The sequence below is a fragment of the Odontesthes bonariensis genome, chromosome 19, assembly GCF_027942865.1.
Source record: "Odontesthes bonariensis isolate fOdoBon6 chromosome 19, fOdoBon6.hap1, whole genome shotgun sequence".
Taxonomy (NCBI): Eukaryota; Metazoa; Chordata; class Actinopteri; order Atheriniformes; family Atherinopsidae; genus Odontesthes; species Odontesthes bonariensis.
Window position 1 is genome coordinate 35,137,996 of NC_134524.1, and position 11,246 is coordinate 35,149,241.

Below are 11,246 nucleotides of genomic sequence, written 5' to 3' on the forward strand. Positions count from 1 at the left end.
ACTTGATACAAAACGGTGATTAACTGATTTGAAGGTGGTGTATTCAGTCTATGTGTATAATCGATCAGAACTGATCACTGATATGTGCATTGCCAATTGTGTCAGTCAACTGTTCGGAGTGCGACCTTGGTAAAATGGTCGGTCGCCAGTGGGGGGGGCCGTAGGTGAATTTTCCCAAGATAAGAACATGAGTTACGAAAGTAACAGCCGGTGGGTTTTTCGCACCTATGCACTGCGAACAGTGGACAAGTGTGATGGCAATGTAAAACTTGTAGTGTTGTTGAAATCAATATCGTGTAATTTAAGTTAATCATTGAATATGATTCGAGTAGACACATATATATATTCCTTTTCATGTATTCAAAATGGTCCCGTTGATTGATATTGTAGAATTATTAGAATAATTTAGTGTTTATTATGGTAATTAATTCTTAATTAACTATGTGGGATGATTTTCTTTTATTTTAGATTATTTCTTTATTAAATCACTGATAAGTGATTTCAGGGGGGACTATGTGGGAGAAGGATGTCATGACATGTTCATGACTTCTGGCCTAGTTACATCCTGGGCCTTGTTGACTGGTTCAGAATATTGTTGATAGTTAGAAGGAGCGTGTTTATGATAAACTGCGAAAGCTAGGCGCCTCCAGAGAGGGCCACGTACACTTGTTATGATAAAACGGTATAAAAGGGTGTCACTAGATGAGCTCGTCGGACATTTTGTACATTCTGTATGCACATTTGCTGTGACGGTTTGTTCAATAAACTCCCCAATGGACGGCTGACCAACGCGGGATTCGACTCTAATTTCTCCACAACAATACTATTCTTCATTTGAATCCCTGGCTTACATTGTTACATTCTTACAAGTATTTGTTTAACTTTTTGAACGATGTTCTTTTTTGTTTATGAAAAACAGACAATCCGCTACCTGTTGGCTCCCAGGAACCTTCTTCTTATCACGCAGTGGAGGAAGTGGGAGGGGGACCGTATTTCAGTAACACTCTCAAAGGCAACGTCATCTTCAATGGCGGACACAACAGAGGCGATAAATGGTTCTTCGTATATGGATCATTTCAAAGGACTGTTAGTAGCATATTTTATGCCAGAATCATGCTACGATGAGTTTTTTCTCAATTTGAACTTCTTGGACGGTAAGGGTCTCACTAATTGTAATAAGGCTCGGAATGTACCCTGTGATGTATGGAGGGGCTATCAGGGGGTTGTCAGAAGCTTGTCTGCTGATCGTTACATTGATATAACCCGGTTAGGGTTAGGGTAAGGGATTACAGCTCCCACCTCATTCCTCAGACACACACTGGACTTTATAAAGCTTTTTGATTTTCTATGTTGAAGGAGAAATGAGAGAGGAGATGACTTGGAGTTTCCATTGCTTTTGTATCATATTGGGGTTGTATACTTATTTTTATTGAAGTTTGAAAACTAAAACCAGCACTGATTTTGCACCTCAGTCCACAGCACGAGACTTTTCTTAGCTAAAGTGAGCTCTCGATTTGTTAGTTAAAGGGATATTCAGAAGAATTCATATCACATCGCGTTAAGACAGTCCCATCATGAGTGGATTTATGTTTAGAAGAACACAGCATCTATGAAGTTTCCTCTGAGTTGAACAAGTTTCCCCACAACTTCACATGCAACTTTTTAACCACTCGGGCAGCAGGGTGTGTTGTTGTGTGCAGACTGGTGTCTTCCTTGCACACACCAAAGGAACTATTCCATCTGTGAATGCCAGCAGTATCAGAATGGAATGCTGGAACAGTTCTAAAGCTGGACTGATAAATATCATCCAGAACAGCTTGTCTACAGCCTCTGACAACATCTAAAGCTTTCCATAGATTCAAACAGAATGCTAATTCTATTTATTTTCACATACATTGACAATATGGTCAAACACTTTTGTTGTTGCCCTCACTCTGATAAAACATGCTTTTAACTCAGACTAACAAGTTTTTAAAATGCAGTGTTTAGACAAAAATATTCTTTCTTGATACTATTTAAATTCCTGTAAATATTTGTCAAACACTGTCACATGCTTTAGAGATAAAGTCGCACAGTTCTAGGGTTACCCTAACCCTCCCCCCTCATATAGAAGTAAAGTCTGTGTTGCGTTTTGCTTATTCCGGGTCCTCCTAAAATCTATCCATACATCCATCCATCCATTTTCTATACCCGCTGAATCCGTCGGTCGGGTCGCGGGGGGGCTGGAGCCTGTCCCAGCGGTCAATGGGCGAGAGGCGGGGTACACCCTGGACAGGCCGCCAGTCCATCACAGGGCCACACAGAGACAAACAACCACACACACACACTCCTAAGGACAATTTTAGAGACACCAATGAACCTAACACGCATGTTTTTGGACAGTGGGAGGAAGCCGGAGTACCCGGAGAGAACCCACGCATACACGGGGAGAACATGCAGACTCCTAAAATCCATAAGTATTTAATTAGTTTAGTTTGTGTTCAAGATGAGGGGATTGTTCCCACACCAATGGCTCAGCCACAAAGTGAGCGAGCAGTTCCATTTACTCAGCCTGTTGTCCATCACTGACACCAAATAACTGCTGAGTCATCACAGTGTTTCAGGAGATGAGAGGACAGAGATAAGAGAAACAGTGAGAGTACAGTCCCCTGTGGTGCTCCTGTGCTGCGGACCACCTTCTCAGACCCTTCAGTCTCACAAACTGTGCTCTGTTCATCGGGTAGTCATTAGCCCCTTTCACACTGAGACCCGCTACCTTAGCGAGTCCAAATTGCACCTTCGACCCGCGTCGAGCAATGTGAACGCTTGGCGTGTTGGTGACCCGTGTCGCCTGAAGCCGAGTTCAGGGGGCGTGGCCTAGTGGCAGAGCGTCACACGAAACACATAAAATGCTGGGCGTGTACAATGACGTAGGCACAAGCCATGCGTCGGAGGTAGGGTTAAATACACCTTGAGGACTCGTTTTTGCAATTGTATATGCAGTTCATGGAGATGTTATTTTACGGGGTGTGGATGGTTACAACGTGGGATGCCGCCGAAGAACATATGCGGAGAATACAAGAGCACTATAGTCCCCGAAATGTGGCGGTAAATAACATCCTCTGCTCGGGGGCTGAGGAGCTCGCGGACCTCCTTGTCTCACCAGTTGGCCATATTAAAAAATGTCTCGAACTTGATGTAGGCTAAAACAGAGTAAAACTTGTCCTCACCTGTCGCTGTTGTTCTGAATCAGCTGTCCATTCTGTCTTTTAAACTCCTCACGCCACGCCCACGTCCGACCCGCGTCGATTGCGTTCACACCAAACTCGGCTCGGCAAAAAGACTAGGGTCCGACGCGGGTCGAAAGGCGAGTCGAGTTGACGCGGCAGCCCGGGTCGGCAGTGTGAACGCAACAGCGGACACGCTAAATTCGCTGATTAAACGCGGGTTATTCCTCAGTGTGAAAGGGGCTAGAAATTCACCCGAAATATTCAGATTCCGGGTGAATTTTCAGAAGGAACCTGAAATGCATTCTAACCTTTCCAGGTGAACTTATGTGACCTTCTGTAAACCTTTGAATGCACATGTCCAACTGTTCAGGGGTTCAGTTCTTTTACACAGCTTTCAGTTCTTTTTACTGCCGGCAGAATCACAGAGAGGCCGGCAGAGTCACAGAGAGGCCGGCAGAGTCACAGAGAGGCCGGCAGAATCACAGAGAGGCCGGCAGAGTCACAGAGAGGCCGGAAGAGTCACAGAGAGGCCAGAAGAGTCACAGAGAGGCCGGAAGAGTCACAGAGAGGCCAGAAGAGTCACAGAGAGGCCGGCAGAATCACAGAGAGGCCGGCAGAGTCACAGAGAGGCCGGAAGAGTCACAGAGAGGCCGGAAGAGTCACAGAGAGGCCGGAAGAGTCACAGAGAGGCCAGAAGAGTCACAGAGAGGCCGGCAGAATCACAGAGAGGCCGGCAGAGTCACAGAGAGGCCGGAAGAGTCACAGAGAGGCCAGAAGAGTCACAGAGAGGCCGGAAGAATCACAGAGAGGCCGGCAGAGTCACAGAGAGGCCGGCAGAGTCACAGAGAGGCCGGCAGAATCACAGAGAGGCCGGCAGAGTCACAGAGAGGCCGGAAGAGTCACAGAGAGGCCAGAAGAGTCACAGAGAGGCCGGAAGAGTCACAGAGAGGCCAGAAGAGTCACAGAGAGGCCAGAAGAGTCACAGAGAGGCCGGCAGAGTCACAGAGTGTATATATACATTAGGATTGGAGCATTGCTTTCTGGTTGTGCCTGATCTCTCTCTCTCTAGGTCGTCCTCAGACGAGCCTTCCATCGTTGCTTCCAGTCTTCCCGATTCTCCATTCTGATGGCTCGGAGAAAGACGCTGTCTCTCAGTCTTGATGTTCTAGCTGCTATGCTCTTATAATGTCTCCCAGGTGGTAGCAACGTGAACAGATTATGTTGGGGATTAGTGGGGTCTTTTGTGATGTTATGGGCCCTCCAAAGAACTCTTATGACAGATGTTCTCCAGTGCACGCAGTGCTGTCCCAGTGAGTTTTGGAGCTGCTCTTACTGCGTTTCTTGCCATCTTTTGCTGTGTGAGGAAGTGTTGAGGATGTGCTTGACTGTTTCCCCGTGTAACTTGCTGGATTGATCTTGGTATGATGAACTTCTTCCGCCTTCTTAGGACTTACAGACTCTGCCATGGCAGCTCTCTCCACCGCAGCCTATATATTTGGTGATTGCTGACCTCTTTCATGTGTCAATTATCATCTTTTTAGTTTTATTGATGTTGAAGGAGAGATTATTGATCTGATATTACTGACTCATCTCCCCAGTAAACAGTCCAATGACTTTGGTATACGTCTGCAAACTGAACAATGCAGGTATTATTTAGGGAGGTAGCACAGTCATGTGTGTGTACAGAATGGGACTTGAAACACATCCTTGTGGAGTTGCTGTATGTTATTGTTTCCCATTTTAACTAGCTTAGGTCTGAACCCAGCTACAGAGGGAAGGTGGCCTTCATTTCTGTTCTGGACAGTAAAATGTTATTGTTTTTGTTTATGTTGTTGTTTTAGATGGAAATCTTAAGAGATGGCCATAAATGGATTGGAGTGTTGCTTTAGTTGCTTTACGCAGCTTAGCTGCTGAGTGTGCTGGTAACTCAGGGAAACTCTTAGTGGACAACATGGACAGGAACTTCCAGCCAACAGATCAGCCTCTCTGTCTGCGGTGTCCTGCTGCCTATACTCTCTGAAAGCCAACTGCAGAGGTGTTCCACTTATCCCTAACACCATGCCTCGGTTAAAAAAATGCATTTTACCTTCCTGATATTCCTGGTGCATCCTTTTCCTGGCTCCAATGTGTCCGTTTTATCCACCAGTGATCTCACACCCCAGGGAAGAAAATCTTTAACTTCCTTTCTGTCCGTTTTGTACCTGCTCTGCATCTCAACATCTCCTTTTCAACTCATCTGGATTTGGGGTCTTATTCCAGCCATTACTTGGGCTTTGGAAATCTCAGTTAAGTGCTCCCACATGCAAACAGCTTTCCTGTTATGTTGGTTACGCCATTTTACAGTTGTAATAAAAGTGTCAGAATTAACAACAGAAATCACTCCAGCATGACTGCATCCAAAGCTGGTGTAGAAAAGATTTCCAACAATAAGTGCTCTCACAGAAAAAAGCTTAGAAAATATGAAGGTCCAAAAAAAAGGTGTGTGTGTGTGTGTGGGCTTTTTGACTCTTATGTTCTTAAGGAATGTGACCTAATGCTAACAGTCTGGAGCTCTGCTAACTCTTGACCCACCATGATGACAGAACATGATAGGTGTGTTTGCATTGTAATGACTATATGTTGTCCACAGAATCCGCTGGGCATGGGGACACCACCTTGCAAGCAAATTGTTAGCTTCATGTTTCTGCCTTATTTGTTGTGTGCATGTGTTTTTATATTTGACAACCAGGTAATTGTTTCATTTTGTATTTTGCCCTAGTGCCATGTCTGAAGATTGTAGTGAGCAAAGCCCTGGGGATTGGCATCATACTGGGATCGGTGATGGGTAAATAACTTCTCTTTCTTACACACTTTCTAACATTTCATTCATAACACATTTTATAACATCATTTAATAATAACAATATTTTCTAAGTGTAGTCAAGAACAAATTAAACGAGCATTAAAGTTTGTTTTCCTCATTTAATCATGTTTATGGTAAAGAGCAGCAGCTTTTAACAAGCTGAGACTTCACCAGGGGTGCCAAATTATGCTTTATTATGAATGAATTATTATTATTAATTCATTTAAACAACAGCTAATATATGTACTATCTGTGTAGGTGCTTATGGAGACTGCTGACAGGCTTTGAGGCTGCATGTCACTACCACAGAAATTCAAAGATACATTCCAATTCAAATCCAATTAATTAAATTCAAAATGAGTCAAATTCGTTCATATAGAGCAAATAAAAAAAAAACATTTCCTAGCTAAGGAAACCAACAGATTGCACTGAAACTTGTCTTCAGTCCAATCTCCCGTCCTGAGCGTGCCTGAGGCGACTGTGGAGAGAAACGACCTCCTTTGAACAGGAAGAAACCTCTGGCAGAACCAGAACCAGGAAGGGCGGCCATCCGCCTCCACCAGCTGGGGTTTGAGAAGACAGAAAAGAGGGGACAACAAACACTGTAACACCATTCAAAGGATACCTGTTGGAACAGGGAAACACGAGTTAATGACCACAATAATATCACACATACATAAAGAGAGTAAAGTGAGGAAAGGTGTGACAGATGAGGCCCCCCAGCAGTCTGGGCCTATAGCAGCTTAACTATGGGATGTTTCAGGACCACCTGAGCCATCCCTAACTATAAGCTTTATCAAAAAGGAAAGTTTTAAGCCTGGTCTTAAAGGTAGAGAGGGTGTCTGCTTCCTGAAGCCAAACTGGCAGCTGGTTCCACAGAGAGGGGCCTGATAACTGAAGTGAACTCTGCCCTGCCCTCTGAGATAGATATATATATACATATATATATCATATATCATATACATATATATACATATATATATATATATATATATGTGTGTGTATTATATATATGCATATATATATCTCTACGATTTTGTGATGCAAATGTATTACTCTTTTGAACGCATATTGTTTTGAGAAGCAAAAGGCTTTATTTTTTAAACCCCAGCCAACTAGCCGGACTACCTTCATCAACACCAAAACTCAGCTGGAACTCTGCTCACAGGACGCAGCAGGGGGTAAGAAGATGTTCATAAATGATGTTGCTGATATGGGATGTCATACAGCTTCATGTCAAAAGAGGCGAACTATCCCTTTAAGATTGATCAGCTTGATATTAACACCATTTAAGTGTTGTGATTTCTACATGGTGAGACTGAAATGTACGAATGTGGCTTTGAAATCACGTCTGAATTGCTTGGTTTAGAATCACTGAGGGGGGCTCAGAAAATAGGACGGGCTCTGTATCTGTGCTCTTCACATCTAGTCTGCTTCCACTTTGTTCATAGTGAAGTTGCCTCAGATTTTAAAGCTGATGAGAGCAAAAAGTGCTGAGGGACTGAGCTTCAAATCTGTGCTGCTGGAGCTGCTGGCCATCACTGGAACAATGGTCTACAGTATCGCCAACAAATTCCCCTTCAGGTTGTACCATATGCAAATCAACTCATACGGCTGTCTGATTTCTGCAAGTCTGCTATTTAATCACTGTAATTCTGTGTATGCATGTTCCATAAAGTTTTGTTTTGTATTGTGAGTAACATGCTGAATGTTGCCTCAGTGCCTGGGGCGAGGCTCTGTTCCTCATGCTGCAGACGGTCACCATTGGCTTCCTCATTCAGCAATATGGAGGAAGCATCAGCCGAGGTAAGACTGGATGCTAACTCACTGTGAGTGTTGGTAGTGGAGACTTCTGACAAAGCACACTTTACACCCTCTGGTAAAAGGCTTACTTTGGCTTACGTGGTTTATAATAACTATAATAGTGAAAAATCTACATAAGAAAATGTGTTTCACCTTGAATATATAGAAGAGTCTGATCTGATTTAAGCCTGTCCATGTGAAAGTTTACATTGTGAAATAAAATTTTGCCAAAACATCCAAGAATCTAGTTCCCTATAAATCCTATTTTACCCTAAAGATCATTTTGTTTCCCCTCTGCCAGGTCTTGTGTTTGTGGTTGTATATTTCAGCCTGCTGGTCCTCCTCCTGTCCCCCATCATTCCCATGTCGGTGGTCATCTCCATGCAGGCCTCCAACATGCCGGCCATCATCGTTGGCAGAGTAGGCAAACACAAAACAAATGTCCCATGTTTTTTATGGATACAGTGTTTCTATTCATAAAATCATCTTTGATGGCATGACTTTCAGTGCGTTACTATGGTTACAGTAAATGAAACGCCCTGCTTGGTTGTTTCAGCTGATCCAGGCAGCCACTAACTTCCACAACGGCCACACCGGCCAGCTCTCTGCAGTCTCTGTTTTCCTGTTGTTTGCTGGATCTCTTGCCCGCATCTTCACCTCTCTACAGGTAAAAGGACTGGATGTGCATGAAAATGCAACGTGCACAGTTCAAGCAGAGAATGCACTCCGCCACAGAGCATAGAGCGTAATGCTATCTTGAATCGATGTGACAGTCACTTTCCATATTTCTGTCAGGGAAAAGATTAAACAGCAACCCATTCCATCCATTTGTGCATATTTTCCACATTAGTACATTGTTTCGAGCTAAGCTGTGTTCTTACAGGAAACTGGGGACTCGCTGATGGCCCTTACTTACGTGATATCATCCGCTTGCAACGGCATCATCACCCTGCAAGTTCTTTACTACTGGAACAGCTGTCCAGAATACAAGACCAAAAAGAAGATGGAATAGGCAAAGGGATGCCATTAAACCTCAGCTGTAAATCATTGCTTTATTTCTACATCCAATTTTAGACATTCTCATGAGTTTTCTTTAAAAATGATATGAACAATTGGAGCCAATAGGAAGAGTTGGACTTTAAATGCTGAAATGACACTTGAAAGCAGAGACATGCCATGCAGATTATTCCTACCAGCGGGTATTTTTGATGGTGTGGAACTGTGAGTGAAGCTGTACTACTGTTTTTTACATTCCTCTGAGGCTGTAGTCCTTATTATAGTCAACCCTGCCAATAATTTGGATTATTTCATCAAAAATATTGATAGAATTTGTTTGTCTTTTATTTGACATGAACATAATTTCCCCTTTGCTATTATTTGCTAAGTGTGAGGTCTATTTTGTGGTCTGTATTGAGGGTGGCATTGAATAAAAAGGATTCAGAGCCCTTTATATTATTCTCGTTGTATTGTGCACAAGCCGTATGCTATTTTTTCCTTCATCAGTCCAAATTCCAGGATGATAAGGGATGGGACACAAAAGAAGAAGTGAATAGTGTATTTAAATAAGCTTGAAGCAGCAGTCAGCCCTTGAACTGCTCATGGGTATTATGTGAAATGCTTTGAATGTGGGGCGGTCTGTGGCGTAGTGGGTACAGCAGGAGCACCGGGTACAGCAGGCGCCCCGGGTACAGAGGCTACAGTCCTCGTGCAGCTGGCCCCGGTTCGAATCGCACATCGGACGGCCCTGTGCTGCGTGTTATTCCCCCTCTCTCTGCCCCCTGCTTCCTGTCTCTCTTCACTGTCCTATATAATAAAGGCATAAAAAGCCCCAAAAAATCATTTAAAAAAAGAAATGCTTTGAATGCCTGGGTCTGAATCAAGAAACCAGATATATGCACAAAAACACGCATGCACCTTTTCACACACACGTATACATTGCTGACTGAATCTACATTCTTAGACAACAATACAGTGTGCATATCCTAGTACACGTCTGAATGTCTTCTAAACTGGGAAATTAAAAAAAAAAAAAAAGAAAATAAGGTCATTGGAATTGGCAAGTTGTGTAGACAGACACACCACTAGAAAAGTGAAAATGTGTCAAAACAGCAAAGATCTATAGAAATGAGAAATGAAATATTTAATAGTCCCTGAGGAGCAAGAAGTCCAACAGAACACAAACGAGGTTACAAAAATTGAAGCAATGCGTCTTATCAGCACATAGCACTGTCCACAACTAAACACCACTGCAGTGATTGGGTAAGAATGTCTTAAATGTCTTGGGTTACATTACACTTTAAAACGTTTGCTCAAGCTTCTCTCTTCCTAAACCGTTTGCATGTACAAAATAGTCAATTGTTCTGTATAGGAGCTCCACAGTTCTGTGTTTGCATCATATGGGCCAATGCTGCCAATCATCCCAGCTCACAGCCTCAGTATTGAAAAACTGTCCTTCCTGGCATGTTAAGTTAAACTGCCTGCTGCTAGAACTATACACATTGGGGGATTTTAGGTGGCTTATTACCTCACCAAAACATCATTTATGCATCAAGTATTTAAAACATTACAACAATACATGCCCAGTAATATTGTTGTAATGTTTTAAATACTTGAACGCAGTTTTTCTAGAGAAGATAATTGTTTTGTATATGGGAGTATCGTCCATCGACTCTTTTGGGCTTTCACATGCGCGAGCCTACAACCAGCCGGTGAGTTACATGCTGTTTATAAAGTTGTTTGGTAACGTCCCCATGCCAGTAATGTGAGAACCATGCATATGGTTTTGATGGTAAGGCTTGTGACTTTATTGTCGGATGGTTTATAAAGTGGTGTGACGTTTCTGCAGTGTGCAAGTTGTTGTTTTACGTGGAAGGGTTAGCGCTTGCCCCTAGCCACCACGTATTAGCCTCGCATGACAGGCTGCGCGAACAGAGCGATCTCCACACAGGGAGCGCAGATTTGCACCTGTCTGTGTCCTACTGTCAGTATTTGACAACCTCTAGCAATGGAAATGCGCTTCAAATGCCCCGGAGTTCCCCTTTAAAGGGGAAGTTCGGTTTTTTAAACCTGGACCTTATTTCTGGCATAAAATACGTTCATCTACTCATCGATAACAGTTTGGTGAAAGTTGGCGTCCTTCGCAATCACTCGAGATCCGCGTATATCCATGTAACAGGAGTGTACGGGGCATCGACACGAGCCGCCGCCACAGCATCTTTACGCGGAATTTGCTAACGCTGCTGGTAACATGGTTCGTTATTACGTATTTCCAAGATTAGCAGTAGGATTGTTTGTGTGAATATAGCCGACCGTCACAGAGCACGGAGGGAATGAGCTGTGCTGCAGCGGCGGGCGTCGATGACATCATCCCAGTAGATGCGTGTGTAGAAAGCC

At 43.5% G+C, this 11,246-nt stretch overlaps 1 protein-coding gene across 1 annotated transcript; it reads left to right on the forward strand.

Annotated features, from left to right (window-relative positions):
* The first annotated feature begins 1,005 nt into the window (after nucleotides 1–1,005).
* Nucleotides 1,006–9,715, forward strand: mpdu1b (mannose-P-dolichol utilization defect 1b). The gene is made up of 7 exons (XM_075451761.1): nucleotides 1,006–1,154; nucleotides 5,968–6,033; nucleotides 7,502–7,634; nucleotides 7,771–7,856; nucleotides 8,155–8,273; nucleotides 8,410–8,520; nucleotides 8,737–9,715. Exons 1-7 carry the CDS (start codon nucleotides 1,028–1,030, stop codon nucleotides 8,863–8,865), a joined length of 771 nt encoding a protein of 256 aa, XP_075307876.1. The 5' UTR covers nucleotides 1,006–1,027; the 3' UTR covers nucleotides 8,866–9,715.
* Nucleotides 9,716–11,246: the final 1,531 nt, after the last annotated feature.

Bases quoted from the DNA above. Each gene is read 5' to 3' on its own strand.
- mpdu1b (XM_075451761.1), top strand. From the start codon at position 1,028: ATGGCGGACACAACAGAGGCGATAAATGGTTCTTCGTATATGGATCAT. The intron at 6,034-7,501 runs GTAAATAACTTC...CTTTGTTCATAG, and splicing joins CATACTGGGATCGGTGATGG to TGAAGTTGCCTCAGATTTTA. The intron at 7,857-8,154 runs GTAAGACTGGAT...CCCCTCTGCCAG, and splicing joins TGGAGGAAGCATCAGCCGAG to GTCTTGTGTTTGTGGTTGTA.